The following is a 20,154-nucleotide window of genomic DNA, read 5'->3' on the forward strand; positions in this document are numbered from 1 at the left end:
TTCAGGGGAACAGATCATGGTAGATATTTTGGGGATAAACGCAGGGAAGCAGATCGAGATGTGTGGACACGTTGAGAGGAGGAACAGTGATGATGTTGGCAAAAGGATGCAGAGGTTGGAGCTACCAGGGGGGAGGAAGTTCAAAGGAGGTTCATGGATGTAGAAAAGGGGGAGACATGAAGGTGATTGGTGTAAGCGGGGAGGTTGGAGCAGAGAGGGTTAAAAGGAAGCAGATGATTCCCTGTGGCGCTCGGTTAAGGAAGCAGAAAGATAAAGAGGAAGTAACTGTAATGTTTTGTTTTCACACAGAGCCGTTTGCTTCTCAAATAGCAATCAGAAGCCATCTTCTTCATCAGAAATGTGAGGACGATGGGTATCTTTTTTTGTTTGTTTGTTTGTTTGTTTGTTTGTTTTCATCGTCAAATAAAAATAGGGACACGGCTCATGACAGTTCTGAATTATTAACTACATTCTCATTAAAACAGAGATTCTGTTCCGGTTCTCTCGTTTTCCTGCCTCTGTGATGACACAGGTGGCGGCTGCAGCTGGACCTCTGTCTATTGTTCCACAGCATCTCTGAGATGATGCCCAGCACTGTGCTGTCCTTTTGTCAGGGGTGCTTAATAATTTACCACCGTCTCCATCAATCCAGGGAGCCTGCCGTCTGCTCCGGGCCACTTCCTCTCCCTGGGAACGCTGCGGCCATTTCCTGTGGGGCAGCAGAGCCTGTCACCATGAAGCCCCATGTCATGTTTCTGAACTGAAAGGCAGACTGAGCTATGCAGGGAGAGTCACTGCCTGGTTATGAAACAGGTGAGTGGATGCACTCCCCTCCACTCACCTTTTCCTCCATATTTCACCCGATTCAGACAAGATGCAGCCACATCTTTCAGACAAGAAACAGACATTAGAAGCTCGACATTTCCTCACTGCACACACTTAAAAATGTCCCCCTCCCCTTTTAATTCTTGGCCAATTTTCCAAACAAAGAGGCTGCTGTGCTGAAACAATGGCAGCATTTATGTCCCTGCAACCCCGCTGTCCACTGCGCAGACATATCCAAGGAAGCAAAAGTCACAGCCGGACTGCTCTGGCAGAAGATCTGCCCCGTCAGACACTGCTGTTCAGCACCAGGAACCACCGTTCCACTCAGTGAACAGTCTAATGGACATCAAACCCCCCCCCCTAAGCAACACATGAAGACTCCAGAGTGTCAATTAAGCCCGGAGCTATTTTTAAGGAGCGCGCACATTCACTGTGACAAACATGATGGCCTACATAACCAGCAGTGACCCAGCATGCCTTGTGCCTCTCCGCCACTGTCTCTTTCATTTGCAGAGCCGCAGATGAGGACTGTCACAAAAGAGGGAGAGGATGCAGCCTGAGGCGGGGAGCGCAGCCCGACCTATCCGCCTCCATCACCAGCTCACGCCGTCATGCAGGCCGCTCTGCACGCCGGCATCCTCTGCAAGTCTATTAAAACAATTCCTGTCAATCTGAGGCGTTGTTCTCCTTCTGAGGTGGACGGGGGTCAGTGTTCATCACAGCCCTCATCTGCCCCCACCCAACATGAGATGACCTCAGAGCGTTCAACAGGAATTCATGATATCTGGGAGAAATAATTACTTTTACTGTTCTGTTTTTTTTACTTGTTTTTCAATGAGAAACTATTACTGATTGATCAAATAGCAAAAAGAAAAGCTCTGGCAGAACTGACAGCCTTTTGTCCAGACACAACGTGACCTAACACACAGGGAGCTGATCCCTCCTCATTTATGGCGGTGAAGGTTCTTATTCATGCAGGTGATGTTGAGTTGAGTCATGGCGTGTGGACTTAAAATCGTCTTTCTTAAAACATTACCAAGTGGCTTCATCAGTCCTCATTCTTATTAATACTTAGAATATACAGGAAAAAATATACAAGATTCAGAGGCATTATTTCCTAAAACTGCATTTCCTGTAGAGATGTCTGTGTGAGAGCTGAGATCCAGGCTTGAAAGATCTTTTGATGATCAAAGTGGGTTTCCATTTTTTATTTTTTCAAAATCCTTTTTCAAAAGTTTAATCTTTAAAAGTTTGCAGAAGTTCCTCACTTTAGAAAATGTAAGGAGTTTCTATCTCCTTAGAGTCTCCACGAGGAGAATTCTGAGCTGGAACAGCGGAAAAGTTTCCCGGAAACAGCCTGACTTATGGACACAGGGTAGAACAGACGGATGCTGGAAAATGTCAAGTTTCTGTGAAGAAAGAAGTCTGATCATGTCATTTAAAGATCTTTCATCTTTAAATAATGATGATGTGACAGGAGCTGCAGCTCATCCAGAGAGATTATATCTGGGTGGAGAATATAAACTGTTGTGGAAAACTCGGATGATTCAGAGATGTTTGGATTTTGAGGGTGACTCAAACAAAGCTGTGACACTGAATAGGAGGCATAGTCGTCCAGACACGCCTGCCCCTGCCGGTGAGGCTAGCTGACCCCCGTGACCTTTGCAGAGAAGGTCCTGTCACAGCTTCACCGCGTCATTAACCGTGCAGATCTGTGTATCTGCACAGGTAAATATCCTTCACTGTTCTCTTGGTTTATAAGTTCTCTCTCGTTTTCACATATCGTGAGAACACACAGTCATCCGTGTCTTTCTCCCTCCTTTCCACGTGATGATGAAATGTCCCCGTACCCCCCACCCCCGCGGCTGTGTCTCACCTGGTTTCGCTGTAATCAAGGTGTGGTCGAGCGTCACGCAGGTGCGCTGAGAACAAACGCTCGGCCTTGTTGTTACCCAGCAGAGCCCCTCCCCCACCAGCTGTCTGAAAGAGTGCTTTAACCGTGTTTGGCTGTGGTTTGGGGTTTCACCCCCGATGTGGGGCTCTTCGGAATAGAGGATCTTTGTGCAAGTTTCGGCGCTCTGCAGCGGGAGGGAGTGAATGTTTACGGGCAGCAGGTCCGGACGGTGAGGTCGGCTCGCGGCTGGGGAACCGGGCCGGGTGGGGCCGCGCTGGGAGGTGGGCGGGGCCTGCGCGGAGGTGACGCTCCTTTGACTCATTTGTTTCACCGTCAGCGACGGCAGCAACGGCTGGGAGAGGAGCGACGAAACCGAAGGACTCGCACCGCAGAAAACACACACAGCCGGAATTTTCTGGAGAGCCTTCCGCCTTTAGCTCAGGTAGGAGTCACGACGCGATACATTTTCCGCGCTAATAATGCGGCCTCTGCCGTTTGGATCATCGATGTTTTTCTCTCGTTTTGGTGACAGAAAAAAAATAAGTGTTTTCGAAATGGTCTATTTGTGGCTGCATAGTGGCTCGCTTGTGTGCTGTGACCGCCCGGCGCCTTTCATTCTGCCCTCATTTCCGCGTGCCTCAAAACTCTGCCCGCTTCTGCTCCGGAGTTCAGCGCGTGCTCGAACTACCACAGGTTGTCTCTGTCCGCGTGAACGCGCGTCCTGGCTTTTAGTTTTAACATGGCAACTTGGACCTGGTACCGAACGTTGACACGGGCCGGTTCTGTCGTAAGACCCTGTTTCCATGGCGCCGTGCGCGCGCGCGTGCGGCAGGTAAAAAGGAAAGTGGGTCTGTGTTTCCCTGCGGCGCGAATATCAAAGAGGCCTCAGAAAGAAAATTCCGTGGTGTCATTGAAGCCTCACCACTGACAGAATGCTTCGATCCTTGATATTAAAGTCAGTTTATGGACTCCAGAGCCTTTTCCCGGATCAACTTTGGTCTGGTTTAATCCGTACCAGGGTTAAGTCAGACCTCTGGTAGTTCACTTTCTTTGGCAGGTGTGATAGAGCTCCAGCATAGATTAAAAAAAACAAAAACAAAAGGTTCCTGTTTACATGACAGGGAAACCTGTTCAAAAAGGTTTCTGTGGTTGTTGAGGCCCCTCCCACTCACGCACACACTGGAAACCGCTCCTGGGGAGGGCGGGTGGGTTGGAGGAATTACAGTTGATTCCACAGCTGTGGTGACATGACTAATCCAACCCCCAAATTCTCTGATACTGGCCTACATTAGCAGAAGCAGGACCCAGGAGGCCCCTCGGTTTACAGGTTTGCTTGCTTCCGAGGGATTACAGACCCCAGCCTCATCTTTTCCTCCCTGGATTAAACTCCGGCCCTCATCTTTCTCCTGGTCCTCGAGGCGCCGCGGCTCCAGGAGGAACTCTCCGTTCTCTTTGTTTTCTCTGCGCTCGTCTTTGTTTTCCTTTTTTCTCATGTGAAGGGAATGCAGAGAGATAAGAGTTCCCATCAGCCTCTCTGGGATCTGCGCCTCGCTGAGGCTATGCGACAGCCTCCGATCCAGCAGACAAGATCCGATTTATTCCACTTGAAGTTTGTTTTCATCACATCAAAGCAGCAGGAAGTCGACGCTGTCATTTCTGTTTAGAATGCAAAGAGTCGGACTGATGTACTACAAGAGCAGCAAACAAATCCCACCGTCAGGTCGCATTCCTGCTGTCAGGGCCTCAAGGCCTGTTCACACCGGGACGAATTTCGCCGGCGATTTTCGCCGACGTTTAACGCCTCGTGACTAAACAAAGGGCACCAATGTGAGTGTGCACACCGACGCGAAGAAAACGCCACGCGCCAAAGCGTCAAAAAACGCCTCGGGTTCGTTTTTTTTTTCGACGCATCGCGTCAATCTATTCGACCAATGAGAATGGCGCTTTTGCTCACGTGTCTGGAGCTTCTGAAGTTACAGTAAAACACAACTTGGGGGCGCTCAAACACAAAACTGCCTTGCTGAGCACACATACCAGCGAAGAAGATAGACGCCAAGTAGCGTCTACACTGCCGCCAAGAAATAATGACGGACATTCTAAAATATCCCCTTACCAAGTACCAGTTGGAGCTACTGATGCTTAAAATATTCATGTTTTCTTTGTATTATTCTGACAAGCGCGTAAATACTTGCTCTCTTCTTCTGAGTGAAAAGCGACTTTAAGAATCGTAAAGATGCGCAGCGCCACCTTATGTACAGGAGTATTTCTGTTTACATTAAGCGCCATCTAATGTCAGGGAATGAAATTGCATGTTCACTCGGCTCATCGTCAGCGAAAATCGCCTGGGTGTGAACACAAAAAACGTGGCGAAAAACGCTGGCGAATATTCGTCCCGGTGTGTACGGGCCTTTATGCTAGGGAAGTACAGTTACCCCAAGGTTGATCAGTGACCCCCGAGACTAAGACGAGGTCAGATGACACCCTCTCTTTAGAAACCATGTCAGACCTGTTTGAGCCCCCCCACCCCATTCCTGTTGGGGAAGAATGTCCTTCATTACCACATGTTACCACTGCATTCAGAGTCTGAGTCAAAAGAGAAACTTTTCACACTTGGATGATCGGCCAGAGTTGCGATCTGAGGAGTGGGGTGGGGGGTGGGGGGTTGAAACAGAAAGCAAATAAGCAGGAGGTGTTTTTTTTTTAAAGATTTCGATCCGTCTCCGCTGCTGTTTAGAGGAGCGCTGCTGTGGATAACAACACATTCTCATGACCCGGTTCTGGTTCTGGCAGCATCTCTGGACCGGTTCCTACACAGCCTGCAGACAGCAGCTCAACCTTCCTGTGGGGTGTCAGCAGCCCCCCCCCCCGTGCCCTCTCCTTAAAAAATTAATCTTGTGTCACAGCGCACACTGATGCATAGCAGCTCGCCACCCCCACCCCCCACGCCGTTTTCAGCCTCTTACACCAACTTAGGCTCATCGGCGTGCCGTCCCATCTAGCCGCGCTTCGTCCTCTTTGGGGTTCAGAGATCCCAACATTTACCCAACGGGCTCCTCGGTCTTCTGGAGAGTCCAAAAAGGAGCTCGTCAGCGTGAAGGCGGGCATGACCTCGGCTAGAATCAGGGAGTCTGTGACTCCTCCCCCCTCCGGCTGTGTCATATTTATGCCGGCGTGTTTGGTGAACTTTGTGCAGTACTCCTGGCAAATGAGCGGTTATTGCTGCTTGGCTGCACCCCGCTCCACGCCTCCTCCTCCTCCTCCTCCTCTTTTATCAGTTGTGTGTAATGCGATCCCTGGCTGCTCCCGGGCGCCTCCTCTGAGACGGCTCACGTTTCCTTTAATTCACAGCGAGGGCCCAGAGGGGGATCTCCACTGCGCTGCAGTTTGCAGCCGCTGGCCTACTTCCACTCGTGAAAGTCACGGCTGTGACTCAGCTGACAGGACAGGAGCTTCCGGCCTTTCTGCTGCTCGCTTTATTCACTGGAGTCTGGACCGGATCCAGATCCAGGACCTGGACCCGTCGGGTCCAGACAGGTGCAGCGTTGCACAAAAGCACTCTGGTAACGCGCTCTCGTTAGCTGCCTCTCCTTGTAGTGACGTCACTTTGGTCATCTGGCATTTCTCAAGCGATTCCTGGTGGACCCGGGCCTCCCGTGGGTTGGTGCCGTGGTCCGCGGGCCGCTCTCAGCTGTTGGGTGATCGGCGGCGGTGAGCAGCACTTCCCGTCATCCGTTAGCATAAACTCATCAGCTGTGCATCACTTCACATCCTCCCTTATTGATTTATAGCAAACTGCAATCCAGTTGTCCCCCCCGCCAGCGCACAGCCAGACAAGCTTCAGTCGGGGGGGGCTCACAGAGAGTGTCTCCCCACCAGAGCGGTTGTGCTGGGAGGGGGGGGCTGACCTAAATGTCAAACGATTCCTCATCCAGATGGTACAAGAAGCTTTACAGATGTGGACAAGCATAATCTGCTTTATTTGCTTGTCAGCCTCCATATGAGAGCAGCGAGGCTGCTGGGAGTCGGAGGAGCCCCCCCTGCATGTGAAGAGGTCTCCTCCAGGACGCACATGAGCATGTGCGACAGCGTCCTGGCTGACCTGGGGGGCTTCCTGCTGAGGGAGCTCTCGCTTTGGTGACGCTCGGCTGGTCGTGATGTTTGGATGTTTTCTAACGCCTCCACACCGTGCTGCTGCTGGCACTTAATTACTGGAGGAGATTATTCCCATTTTCCATGATGACCATGAACACATCATCTGAAATAGAGGTGTGATACTGTGTCCATAAAGAAGAAAACCGTTGGATTACTGGATTTGTGTGTTATTGTCCCATTATGGATCTGCAGACATTCACCATGGTGGTTTGGAGCCATGATAAATTGCCCCCCCCCCCCCCCCCCCCCCCCAGCCTGAAAACAGCTGAGATTTTGCTTAATACCCTCCAACAAGCGTGTTAAAGTCTAACAAGGCGAGGAGCAAATCTGTTACTTTCAAGCTGCCAAACAGGAACGTCCTCCATAACGAACATCACTGGGGGCTCTGCGTGTTAGGAGTCTGTGGCCATACTTTGACCCCAGGGGCCCCTCCCTGACTGGACTCATTCCTGCTGTGACACCGAGAACAGCTCAGGCCCGCAGCTCCGTTTGTTCCGGCCAAACTTATTAATGATTGGAGAATTCTGAACTGGATCTCCTCCAGGACTCTTCTGCCGCTCCCTCCCTGAGAGCCCTTCACTGCTGGGGAGGCGCTCGCCGTCAGGCGTGCCTGTGGTGTGGGGTGGGGCCGAGCCATTCCTCTTCTCCTCGCTGACCCCTCTGACCTTAGTTTGGACCATCGGTGCTGCGGTTAACGTGAGCTTGGAGCTCAGCGCCGCCTTCAGCAGCAGGTCGGGTTGAACTCCACCTTCAGGAGGAGCTGGAACGCTTCCACCGCTGCTTTTTGTTGCAGCTTGCTCTCTGGCAGCTTCTACTGACACGCATTCCTGCGTTTACTGCGCTGGCTGCTCTGTTGAAGACGCCTCCTGAAGTCATCCAGAGAAACTGTTGCCTAACAAGACTGTGTGAGGGAGGGAGGGAGGGGTGTGAACTGTTTTTCCAAACCGTGGCCTCAGCTTTACAGTTAATGTGTGTGGGAGGATGAGTGGTGGTGACAGAGCGAGAGGAGGAGGAGGAGGAAGAGGAGTCACTCATTAACTGGAAGAGAGCAAAGTCCCATCTGAACAACAAGCAGGACCTTCTGAAGCTCAAGAGGCTTCAGGTTCTCCAGAAATGGCTTCAAGTTTTGCCCCATTCTCTGGTTTTGCGTGATCTCATCAGTGACGGCAACAAGCTCATGTTTGTGGTTTCACCTTCTGATCGGTAGAAGCTGAGCACCGCCTGGTGATGAGTAGGGCGTGACGCAGCAGTTAACTGAGGCCGCCGCGCCCTAGAAACCAGATTTACGGTTGTCTGCTGTAGAACGTGTGTTTGCGCCGTGATTCACCTGGTTGCATTTTTCACAGACCTGACGGTGTACAGGTGTGAGGAAAACATGCAGCTGCAGGTACAGACAGTCCTGTGGGGCCCGCAGGAACGCTCTGCAAGCTTTCCACAGCTCACATTCATGAGATGAGGCAAAGGGGTGTGTTCAAACATTATGGGATGTCGAGGAAAGGTGAGAGATTTAAAAGGTACTGATCTGACAAAGGAACAGAAGTGGGCATGTACAGACGAAGGTAAAAAAGGACAAAGTCAGTCACTCCTTCCTACCAGACCCGGTGCTTTAAGCAGCCACCACAGCAGAAAAACAAAACGTAACGACGAATATTTGAGGTTTTTAAATTTTCTCTAAGGTTTAACGGCTGATATTTATAGCTGCAGAGCAACATCTGGATCCTAGTGTTAGCTGAATGCATTAAAGTCATTATTCATTATTGAGGGATCAGCTGATCCCTCAATAATGAAGTAAAAAAATCCAAACATCCATCATTGATTCATTTTCTCCCTTATTCTGGATCAAGCAGAGAATCTTTAGTACAGAAATATATAAATACAAAAAACTTCAGTCGTGGTGCAGAGGTAGAGTGGGCGACCCCCCCCCCCCCTATAAATCCTGGTGGTTATAGGTTGGCACCAGTGTGTAATTGTTTAACGCACACACACACGTGCAAATGCTCCTATGCACGTCTACACGCATGCCCACACACAATGCTCGTGCATGCGCACCCAAACATGCGTGTGTGTGTGTGTGTGTGTGTGTGCATGAAGGCGTGTATTTGATGATGTGCATGAAATTAACCGCAGACGTCTATTTCACCTTCACACATACAAAGTACTGTGTTACAACAGGTGTGTTTTTATTAATTGGATGTTCGGTTGGCAGATTAAAGTTCTTTTTTCTCACGGTGGAACAGGTTACATGCCGGTTGTGGAGGTTATCAGTGATATGTTGCAGAAGTGCTTTTAGGTTCATTCCGCCAGAACTTTGATAGACGTCTGCGTTTCTGCAGTTTCAGCAGAGATTCAGCTTCTGTCGTTCAGATTCCTCAGGGGGCAGATTTTGGTCAACATTGCAGATTCTGTTTTTTTTTTTTTTTTTTTTTGGGGGGGGGGGCTTTCTGTGGGTTTGTGGGGTCTCCTTAAAGCTGAGAACGGTTTGTGCTTGATCTTTGCGTGCGCGTAAAAACAAATTTTCTGTGCGGCGGCGTGTTAAACCGGTCGGGTGATTTGACGGCAAACATGCACCGTCATGTCATGAGGAGGTTTCAGAGGAGGTGCTGCTTCAGCAAAAGTCCAGCGGAGTGCAGTGGGAGCAGGCGTCTGCTCAGGCCTTGCGTCATGACTGAGACCCCCCACCCCCCACTGGAATCCAAACTGACAGGCTGGCTCCTGATGGCTGTTTATCAGCACCGGGCAGCTCCCATGGGCCTAGCAGCTGTCTGACCCCCACCCCCTCTGCTGCCTCTGTTGGCAGAGGTGGAGTGGCTGCAGGGTTTTATGTGTGTGTGTGTGTGGGGGGGGGGGTTAATAAGTTCAGTAGTTCATGGAAAGCCGTATGTTTGACAGTGAAGCTGACATGTTCTCTTCTGCTCCAGGTTTGCTCCGGCGCCGTTCCTTTGACCGCAGACGTCAAAGATGGCGATGAGTAAGTCCCGTCTGATCGTTGCTCTGGATTTCCAGATGTCATTAATTCAGTTTTCAACCCGTTTTTGATGCTTGATGGCTTTAATAAAAACGTATAAAAGCATGAACTTGCTTGAAACGGTTCGCATTCAAGTGTCCCCCCCCCCCCCCCCCCCCCCCAAACATTTCTATCATGTGCAATTCTGTATGCAAATCCTGACGCACGCTGGAGAGGGAAGGAAGTCGAGGAGATGGAAGGAAGCAATTTGAATGTTGTTTTAGTGTCGGCGTCTTCAAACGCCATTAGGTTCTGCAGAGATCTCATTAAACATTCAGTGGTCCAAAGCAATGTTCCAGAAACATATTTGGTGTTACAGCCGCGGTCCATCTCACTTACTTCACATTCAGAGTCTTTGTTTGATTCAAGTCAGTCATTTTCCTAATTCCATGTGAGAAATGATTCTGTTTGGTAAGAAGGGACTTTTCACAGAACTATTGATCAGAGCGTACTGCCTAAAACAGTTGTGTTTCTGTAATCCCACATCTGTGGAGATGTGGGATTACAGGGAAAGGATCTGCTCTTCTGAAAGCGATGCTGAGCTTTCTGACTTCCTGCTTTTGTTACCATGTTGATGTCACTTCCTGAACGTGAAAAAGGAAGCTCCGGTTATCATGCAGAGCGGTCCCAGAAAGGCCTCCGTCTGTGGTTTTGTTGGAGCTAACTGCTGTCTGTCTGCCCGGCAGTGGGGGAAATGGAAAGCGGCGCGAGGAAGGTGACAGAGTGGCAGCAGACGATGTATCACATGGACTCAGGAATCCAGTCTGGAGCCACCACGGTCAGAGAAGACGACGGCGAGTTCATCAGGCATCACACCATGACCGCCACCGTCACCCATGGGGAGCCTGGTAAGGCAGCTTCACCCAGGACTCAAACTGGGGGTGTGCCGTCAGTCCCCCTCACCTCCGTCTCCTCCTTCCAGACCTGGACGCTCAGTACTCCATGACCAGAGCCCAGCGTGTGCGTGCGGCTATGTTCCCTGAGACCTTGGAGTCCGGCACCGCCATCCTGTCCACTCAGACGGACGCCTCCCAGATGACCAACGTCCAGCGGCTGGCCGAGCCGTCTCAGATGCTCAAGGCGGCCATCGTCCACCTGATCAACTACCAGGACGACGCCGAGCTCGCCACTCGAGCCGTACCCGAGCTCACAAAGCTGCTCAACGACGAAGACCAGGTGATGAGGAGAAAGATGCTCTGGCTGCTGCACGCAGCAGGAGCAGCCTGAGGGGCTCTGATTCTGCATCAGTTAGACCCTAAAATGTACCCCCCCCCCCCTCCCCCCTCCTCAGTTCGTGGTCAGCAGGGCCGCACAGATCGTCAACCAGCTGAGCCGGAAGGAGGCGTCGCGGCAAGCGCTCATGCAGTCGCCACAGATGGTGGCGGCGGTGGTGCGAGCCATGCAGAACACAAGTGACATGGAGACGACCAGAGCCACCGCCAGCATCATGCACAACTTGTCCCACAAGAGGGAGGGGCTGCTCGCCATCTTCAAATCCAGCGGGATTCCTGCACTTGTGCGCATGCTCAGGTACAACGGCAGCTTCATCTTCTGTCAGGGGTCCAACGCTTCCTTTGATGCGCATCTGAAATAGTCACAATCTTCAGAAGCTGTGATCATCGAAGCTGGCATTAAACGAAGCGCTTTGTCTTCAGCTCACCCATGGAGTCCGTGCTCTTCTACGCCATCACCACACTCCACAACCTCCTGCTTCACCAGGACGGCGCCAAGATGGCCGTGCGTTTGGCCGACGGCCTGCAGAGGATGGTTCCTCTGCTGAAAAAGAGCAACCCCAAGTTCCTGGCCATCACCACAGACTGTCTGCAGCTGCTGTCATTTGGAAACCAGGAGAGCAAGGTGTGTGGAACCACGATCAGAACTCGCCTGTCCGACATCCACAGCAGGCCCGTCAACCAGACTCTGACATTTTTTTATGACTTAGTTGCAAGATAAATCCTGATCATCCTTAAAAGTCCTAAATCACAACATGTAGAGGCCGAAATGTGATGAAGGCTTTTAGAATCCCGTCTCTCAGGTTCAACCAGGTCCATCTGATTATTACAGTAATCTGACTACTTGAGTTCATGTAAATGTTTGATGTGATTGTTAAAGCCGCTCAAACATTCTTGCCGTGTGTTTCCCAGCTGATCATCCTCGCCAACGGCGGCCCCGAGGGTCTGGTTCACATCATGAGAAACTACACCTACGAGAAGCTGCTGTGGACCACGAGCCGCGTGCTCAAAGTGCTGTCCGTGTGCCCCAGCAACAAACCGGCCATCGTGGCAGCCGGTACGCCTTTCCTGCTGGCGTCTCCGCCTCTCGCGTTAAAGCGCTGCAGCAAGGCGGGCTCTGGTCTCTGACATGTTTGCTTCTGTCCCTGCAGGTGGGATGCAGGCTCTGGGGAAACACCTGAACAGCTCCAGCCAGCGTCTGATGCAGAACTGCCTGTGGACTCTTCGAAACCTGTCTGATGCTGCCACCAAGGAGGTTTGTCCTCACCGTGAAACGTCAGAAATGTGTTGTTCTGCTGCGGCCTGCTCAGAGATGTCTTCTCCTCCAGGATGGATTGGACAGCCTGCTGCAGATGCTGGTGCGTCTGCTCAGCTCCGACGACATCAACATGCTCACCTGTGCCACCGGCATCCTGTCCAACCTCACCTGCAACAACGGCCACAACAAGTCTCTGGTCACCCAGAACAACGGCATCGAGGCGCTGATCCACGCCATTCTGCGCGCCGCGCAAAGGGAGGATATCATCGAGCCTGCGGTCTGCGCTCTGCGGCATCTGACCTCCCGCCACCCGCAGGCCGAGCTGGCGCAAAACGCAGTGAGGAATCACTACGGCATTCCCGCCATCATCAAGCTGGTGGACCAGCCCTACTACTGGCCTGTCGTGAAGGTGGGGGGAGTGGAGACAGTGGGGAGGGGGAGGGGGGGTCATTAGCAGGGAAAAGGAGTGTGGGGCAGTGTTGCATGACAGCGTCCTGTGGCTTCCCCTCCTGTAGGCTGCGGTGGGTCTGATCCGGAACCTGGCCCTGTGCCAGGAAAACCAGGACGCCCTGAGAGCGGCGGGAGTCCTGCCCCGCCTGGTCAACCTGCTCATCAAAGCACACCAGGACACGCAGAAACACGACTCGTCCAACCAGCAGACGTTCCAGGTGCGTGTCTCGGGGTGCAGCTGCAGGGCTTTGTTGACATCAGAAAGTAGCAGAGTAACGCTTGTCCCTGTGACCTCAGGCTGGAGTGAGGATGGAGGAGATCGTGGAGGGATGCACCGGAGCGCTGCACATCCTGGCCAGAGATCCCACCAACAGAGCGGAAATCGCCCTCCTGAACATCATTCCTCTCTTTGTCCAGGTAACCAACCAGGAAGCTGAAAGTCTCGGTATTCCTGTCATTTGTAGCCAAACGGACTCATTCCACCTCAGCTGGTAACATCACACCATTGCACGATTTCTTTGACCGCCCTTCTTCTCCGCAGCTTCTCTACTCATCAGTGGACAACGTGAAGCGCGTGGCCGCCGGCGTTCTCTGCGAGCTGGCGATTGACAAACAGTCAGCTATTAAGATTGAAGCCGAGGGCGCCTCGCCTCCTCTGATGGAGCTGCTGCACTCCAACAACGAGGGCATCGGTAGGACTGCTGCGATAAGGCTGCACTAATGCAGCACTTAGTCATAGACGGAAGCCAGTTGGACGTGCAGCTGTGCGTCGTTTAAGTGCCGTTTTCACGCTCTCCCTCTGTGGTCCATTATGAGAGAGCACATGTTTCTGCTGATGTGTGAAGGCTGGATCCTGCTGCCTTCCCCCGAAACTCCATGTTTCTTTCATTTCCAGAGCTCGTTGTGCGTCTTTCATCTGCAAAGAAATCCTAAACGTCTTCTCGAATTTAGCAAAAGGGGAAAGTTAGTGTCTGAAATCTTTGTTTCCTCTGGGGTCAGGGAGAACAGCTGGTCTGCTTAAGAAGGTAAAAACCAAAGCACTTATTCAAACTCTCCCCAAATCTCTTCAACAAAAGCATTAATGAGCTTGAAATGACAGGAAAGAGACCGAAAAATATCCAAATGTATCTTTTTATTTGGTGGAACTTCGAAAAAATCTTTGAAACATACCAACGGTTGTTACTGTGCTTTGATATTTTCAAAATAAAAGCAGACCCCGAAGCTCTAAAGCAGGGGTCGGGAACCTTTTTGGCCAAGAGAGCCATAAACGCCACATATTTTTAAATGTAATTTTGAAAGAGCCATACAATAATGTAGTGTCTCTTTCCCACACTGAGGCACGGAGACTTAACCTCATTTAAGGTTCTTTGTTCTTGTTATTGCAGACCGCAACAAACGCCGTTCAATTAATTCAGCAACTCCTGAATCTCTCCCGCCGAGACGAGAGCGCTTCTCCCAACTTTATATTCCCCTGCTCCCGCTCCAGCCCTCCCATTTCCCTTATTCGGCCCATAGCTGAACCCCATTGGTCCAAACTACCTAACAACAGGCTGAGCGACAGAACTGAGGGCCAATCAGATCTCTGCTTGACGCGTTCAATGAACTCCAGAACTTTTAACGCGGCCCAACAGCCACCCAGTCCAACTCAGACCGCAACAATATGTTTAAAACTAAATATACAAGTGAATGTGTGCATTTGATTTAATTTCAACATTTTTAAAGTACAATAAGTCTGTGGATTCTTTTTAATAACATTGTTATGCTGTTGCTAATAAATGATGAGTATTTCTCGTATTAGTTTTGCTGATGGTCTAGTCTGGTTGATACGTGGTGAGTTTCTGCTTCATGCAGGTGTTGAGACTTTAAACGTGATCTTAGGTTGGTCTGAATGTTCTGTAGATGTGAGAAAGACTGCTCACATGCAGACGGGGAGCCAAACACACACTCACACGCCGCAGTGAGTGACGGGCAGCGGGTTTTACGTTTTTACAATCCCAGCGCGATTCACCTGCTGCCTGTCCCCACAACACCTCAGCCCCACCCTCTGTTTTCTCCCTCACACATCCCGTCTCCGCAACTGCACGCTCTTTCTCAGAGACGGGAGCGCGCAGTTTTAGGCACGGCAATTCACAGGTTTCCGGCTGGTACAAACTCTGTGAAATAATAGATAATAGTAAAGTGATAGTTCTGGCAGAGATTTTGTTCTCCAAGCATCAATACTACTGCGCGCCTCTGGCATCGCATCGCGCCCGAGAAGGAATGGTCTAATGAATAAAAAACTATAATTAAAGATTTGTCTGCGAGCCACACGTGACCATCAAAAGAGCCATATATGGCTCGCGAGCCATAGGTTCCCGACCCCTGCTCTAAAGGCTAACCTTGAGCTCATCCAGCCACTGATCACATCATTGTTTGTCTTCAGTCAAGGAAATATTCCTAAAGATGTACTTCGTCCAGAGTCTTGTTCCCAATGTTCCTGATGCTGATGTCAGCAGTGGCATCTTCCTCTGACATTGCAGAGAATCTCATCTATGTGAGATTCAGCATCCATGATTTGGATCAGGAGTAAACAGGATGAACTGGACTCAAATGCTTCCCTCCGTCTGTCAGAGGACGGTTTACGCTTGCCGATGTCAAAAAGGACAAAGATGTGATTTTGACACAGGCGCTCACATAAAACACGGAGACACTTTCTGTCTCGAGGAAGAAGTTGTCTTTCTGTTTTTTTGGTGCATCTGCCTTGTCCTGCTGGATGAAGGAGCCGTGCCTCCTGCATGAACTCTCTGCGCTGCAGGAACTGAGCGTACTTTCCGAGCAGCATAAAAGCACTAACAGCCGCAGACAGCTCGCGCACAGATGTGCTCACAGCTGATTCTCCAGAAGGAGGTGGAGGTCAGGATCTGGACTAATGATGTGAGAGACGACGGATGAGTCAGAACTATGCAGGATGAGCACGTCAGCTTCAGGAATGAGGCCCAAGGTCAGGCGGAGTCTTTCTGTTAGTCACGTGGACGTCTTACAGGAGACCCTGTCAGCCTGCGGTGGTCGGGGCTGCTCCAGATCTCTGCGGATGTTTGAGATGTTTGTCTTTTTTTCTTTCTCTGATTGTTCTCTGATCTTCTCCCTGCAGCCACGTATGCCGCTGCCGTGCTTTTCCGCATCTCCGAGGACAAAAGCCTGGAACACAAGAAGCGCGTGTCCATGGAGCTCACCCACTCCCTGTTCAAACACGACCCAGTCGCCTGGGAGATGGTGAGTGTGCGGCGCCCCCTGCTGTCAGGAAGCCATGATGTGAAAGAAGACGTGTCACTCAGAGGAGTGCGAAGATGAACGTTGAAGCACTAATGTTCCTCTGTGACTGTCCGCAGGCCCGCAACAACATCTCCATGGAGCCTCCATACCAAGATGGTGAGCAGCCAAATGTGCACACACAGCACATACCTTAGCAAGGGGGGGGGGGGTCAACAGCCCGCTGCCACACAGCTGGAGGGAGGGGGGGGCAAAAAAAGAAAAAAAAGCATGACCATTCATTTTTGAATCCCACATTTGTCCAAAAGCAATCAAGTTCAGTTTCAGTTCAATTATTACAAAGGGAAAAAAAAGCGTCTGCAGCAGAAGAATGGACACTTTACAACAAATACACACAAGAAGGAAGCATCTAGGATTGACCTCTGTTCTGATTGTGGTTTGTTTTTTAATGTAACAAAAATAAAGTTTAAAATAAAAAGTTTGATGAAGCAGCATGGAAGGCTGAAGGCCTAAGATGCTTAATGAATCTGTTTTTACACATGCATGTATAGGTAAACACGTATTTTACCGCTCATCGCCATGACAACGTCTTTTTTTGTTTTTTTTTGGGGGGGGGGGGCAGGGAACATTGTACACAGCTCTCTACCTCATCAAGTCGCTGAGTTAGAATCTTTTATTGTGAAGTACAGCTAAAGCTTGAAGCTCCGCCCACCATCACAGCTTACCCATCTTATAGGAGCCTGACTACAATCGCTGGAAAGGTGAAAGGATTGGCTGGAATTGTAAAGCACAACTGAGTGGAGTGATTATGTCCAAAACAAAGTACTGAAGTGAAGATCGGTACGCTTTTATATGGTATTGGTGGTTCCGTATACATCTGTACCAGGTCGGTACAGAGTTTGGTACCCATCCCTATCCAGGAACACCAACACTGGCGCTAAACAAAAGTCCGTTTTCCTGAAACGTTTGCAGCGACCTTCATCACGCTCTGCTCATCGGTGCTTTTACCCTGTTTGTGTTCCAGAGCTCGACGCCGGCTTCCAGGGGGGGTTTGCTGGATACCCGGCTGACCAGGACGGCATGGACGACATGGGCATGGGCATGGGCGTGGAAATCATGAATGGCATGATGCCCGACGAATACCAACCAGGCTACTACGAGGGACAATACCCAGATCAATATTAATGGTCAGAGCTGTTCCACTTGTTTTGGGGGGGTTATTAACAGTCACTGACTTTTGGAAACGTTCAGACGGGTTTGTTCTTGCAGAACATTGTGGTTCCAGATCTTCAGGTTCTTCGTTTGAGCTGTAATACTTTACAGATGATTCTGATTTGCTGATTATGGTAATCCCTTACTAAGCTACTCCCACCACTGCACAACCCCTGAGTTCCTCGTTGTCATGCCTACAGAACAGTAGCTTAGAGCATCCGTGACGGTCTGTTTGGTTTATACCGGGCAGGTCTGTCAAACGTTTTCCTCTTCTTATCAGTGGAAACCAAAACCAGCCGTGAGCCTCACAGATGGACGTCCACAGGAAGTGTGGTTGATGGATCGACTCTCTAAGAGGAACATGAAGGTTCAACAAAGATGGATATTTAGGTTTCACCTCGGTTATGTTTTTTCTACCAAGTGTTTTCTCAACTGGCAATGTCAGAATTTGAAGCCCCAGAGGAATCATTGTCCAGAGTTATTAAAACCCTCCACAAAAAAAAAAGTCCAGAGATCAAAGTCTTCCTGAACTCTGATCCGCTCGCTGTCTCTCGTCTGTAGGTTTGGGTTGGAGGGTCTCCTCACCCTGATCCTTAGCTTCTCCACAGAATCCTGATCATGTTGTGATGAGGTTCTTGGCTGAAAAAAACAACAACCCTAAAGCAGGATGTTCCCACCACCATGTTTGACTGTCGGGGTGGAGGACTTCCCCTTTATTTGTCCCGTAATAAAGGAGCATCCTGAGCGTCTCTCTTCTGGTGAATCTAAATCTTGAAGGTGGTTTTGGTAAAGCTCCGCCCACTTCAGAGGACCCGAACAGTTGTTTTATGGATTCTTTAGAACAGAAAAAGTTTCCTGGGTTTGAGGTCTGAGGCTCTAAAAAAAAAAAAAAAAGCCTCTGTGGCAGAAGGGGTCGCCATGGCGACGGGTGAATGCAGTCGCAGCTGTGAAAGCCTGTTGCTGCTGATGGAGCGCTTTCTCTTGACCTGAGCGCTCACAGCAGTCAGTAAATTAAAACGATCCGACCAACGGGGGGGGGGGGGTTCTAACGTTCTATAAAACTTTACATTCCCTGATTTGTTTCATCAGCAGCGACTCTGAGCAGAAGATCCGCTTCAGTCTTTCACATCTGCACAAAAAAGGGGGGGGGCTGGAGGGCCCCACCAACAAATCTCATTGTACTGCTTTGCCCCTCTTTGTGTTCCTATGGTAACAGCCCTGTGCTCACAGGCTCCTCGTCCACGTTTGTAACATACAAACATGCTCAGAAGGCCCAAAGTGCTTCTTCCCACACGGATGCTGAACACTGGCGCCAAGCTATGTCCACCAGGAGACAGGAGGGCTTCAGCGTCTTGTTTTCAAGGACACTTCCACACACGGGTGCACGGGGAAGTAACCAGACCTGCGATCTTCTAATCAGAGGTCGACCGCTCTACCTCTGCACCACAGCTGTTTATTGGCTTTGAGATTCATAAAAAGACGAATTTTTAATCCTGAACCTGAAGGACAGAGAAAGGTTAAGGACACTCGGAGGCTGTGTCCTTTTCTGCAGCTCTTTTCCAAAAGATGGTGGAAAAACCCTAGAGCCGACAAATTCATTTCAAGATGGGCTTAAAAAAACAAACAAATGAGCTGAAAAACATTTTAAAAGTGCTCAAAAAGTGTGATCGATTCACAGTCACTGCTGGTTTTTTGCCGTCGTTCTTCACCTCAAAGCTTTTCCTCTGAACATCAACCATCCTGAAAACTCAAAAAGTCTAAATGCAAGAAAGAAAAGCTTCACAGCATGCAGGAGGAAGAGGAGCAGAACATTCTTCACTCCGTGGTGGACGGTAATCCCACTGCCGTCCTCTAGGGGGAGCACTGCTCCGTTTCCTTCTGTTACGTAACGGGGCTCTCTGGCTGTTGAACCTGATGCGAGTTGACGAGCCGTTGCTGCACAGCTCTCTTTTTTTCAGCGGCAGCACTTTGTGATCCAAGATAAAGCGACCAACCACCCCCCACCCCCCCAGAACCCAAGAAACCAAAGCGTTTCTCCCAACAAAGGAGGACAGAGCAGCAGGTGGAGTCCTGGAGTCTGATGAGTGAGTCCAGCTCACAGCTGAGGACGTCTGGAAGGGCAAAATAACTCGAGCCAGATTATTTCAATAATCCAGCTTCAGGGGTGCAGAAATGTGACCAACAGATTAAATAAAAGGGTACTGAACAGAAAAAAAATGAGGCTGTGGAAAGAAAAAGTCGGACTCCACCCGCATCCTTGTTTCCATGGAGACGTGAGGCATCCAGGAAGAAGAAGCCAACTAACAAGTGTTTTTGTGTCGTTTCAGAGGATGGAGGAGGAGCTGAGACCAGGAGGAGAACAGGAAGGAGTGGAGTGTTCCCTGTGCCCCCCCACATGATGTAAAATATGCAATTATTACAGAATATGGGACTCATAATCTTAACAGGGCTGAACTTGTGTTTTATAGACTAATTTTACTGATTCTAGTTCAGGCGCTGAGGCTTCAGCTGTGTGTGTGTTTCTGCTTCTGGGTGGGTGTTCGACGCCAAAGAGATTTTATTTTGTTATGATAATCATGTAGCTTCCTTTTTTATGAGAAACAAAAAAATAACAGTTAAAAACTCTGCATGCTCCACGCCGCCGCCATTCGCGTGGCTCTGGGGGGCGTGGCCACTGCTTCAGAAGAAGGGCAGCCGATGGATGCGTGAACTCATGAGACGTTAGTCTGGAGCGAACTACTGACAGGGAACTTAGTCTTTGTACTTCAGAGTTTTTACTGAAAATCTGTTTATAAAATAAAGATTATATCAAACTGCTTTGGTGTCTCTTTGATTCTTGACTTTGCGTCATTTCAAATACATTTTTATTCCTTATAAC

At 50.0% G+C, this 20,154-nt stretch overlaps 2 protein-coding genes across 3 annotated transcripts in view; one reads left to right on the forward strand and one right to left on the reverse strand.

Moving 5' to 3' along the window:
- The window catches only part of LOC144981298 (trafficking kinesin-binding protein 1-like), a 37,307-nt gene extending 34,492 nt beyond the window's left edge, over nucleotides 1-2,815 (reverse strand). Inside the window, exon 1 of the mRNA XM_078932585.1 lies at nucleotides 2,702-2,815. The gene's annotated coding sequence lies outside the window, so the exon portion shown is untranslated. The remainder of the gene's footprint in view (nucleotides 1-2,701) is intronic.
- jupa (junction plakoglobin a) lies at nucleotides 2,785-20,093 on the forward strand. 2 transcript variants are annotated; one of them, XM_023959977.2, is made up of 17 exons: nucleotides 2,785-2,948; nucleotides 3,057-3,161; nucleotides 9,790-9,839; nucleotides 10,562-10,723; nucleotides 10,798-11,051; nucleotides 11,167-11,405; nucleotides 11,531-11,732; nucleotides 12,020-12,164; nucleotides 12,259-12,362; nucleotides 12,436-12,774; nucleotides 12,881-13,033; nucleotides 13,113-13,232; nucleotides 13,357-13,507; nucleotides 15,946-16,067; nucleotides 16,184-16,223; nucleotides 17,089-17,251; nucleotides 19,604-20,093. In XM_023959977.2, the coding sequence occupies exons 3-16, from the start codon at nucleotides 9,830-9,832 to the stop codon at nucleotides 17,247-17,249; spliced, it is 2,202 nt and encodes a 733-aa protein (XP_023815745.1). In that variant the 5' UTR covers nucleotides 2,785-2,948; nucleotides 3,057-3,161; nucleotides 9,790-9,829; the 3' UTR covers nucleotides 17,250-17,251; nucleotides 19,604-20,093. The 2 variants fall into 2 exon arrangements, with proteins under 2 accessions (XP_023815745.1, XP_078788616.1); XM_078932490.1 differs by lacking the exon at nucleotides 2,785-2,948 and having other exon boundaries at nucleotides 2,996-3,161.
- Nucleotides 20,094-20,154: the final 61 nt, after the last annotated feature.

Source organism: Oryzias latipes, chromosome 1, assembly GCF_053564925.1.
Source record: "Oryzias latipes strain Hd-rR chromosome 1, Olatipes_Hd-rR_3.1".
Lineage (NCBI taxonomy): Eukaryota > Metazoa > Chordata > Actinopteri > Beloniformes > Adrianichthyidae > Oryzias > Oryzias latipes.

Coding starts and splice junctions, on each gene's coding strand:
- jupa (XM_023959977.2), top strand. Junction 16,068..16,183: donor ACCCAGTCGCCTGGGAGATG/GTGAGTGTGCGG, acceptor GACTGTCCGCAG/GCCCGCAACAACATCTCCAT. Junction 16,224..17,088: donor GGAGCCTCCATACCAAGATG/GTGAGCAGCCAA, acceptor TTTGTGTTCCAG/AGCTCGACGCCGGCTTCCAG.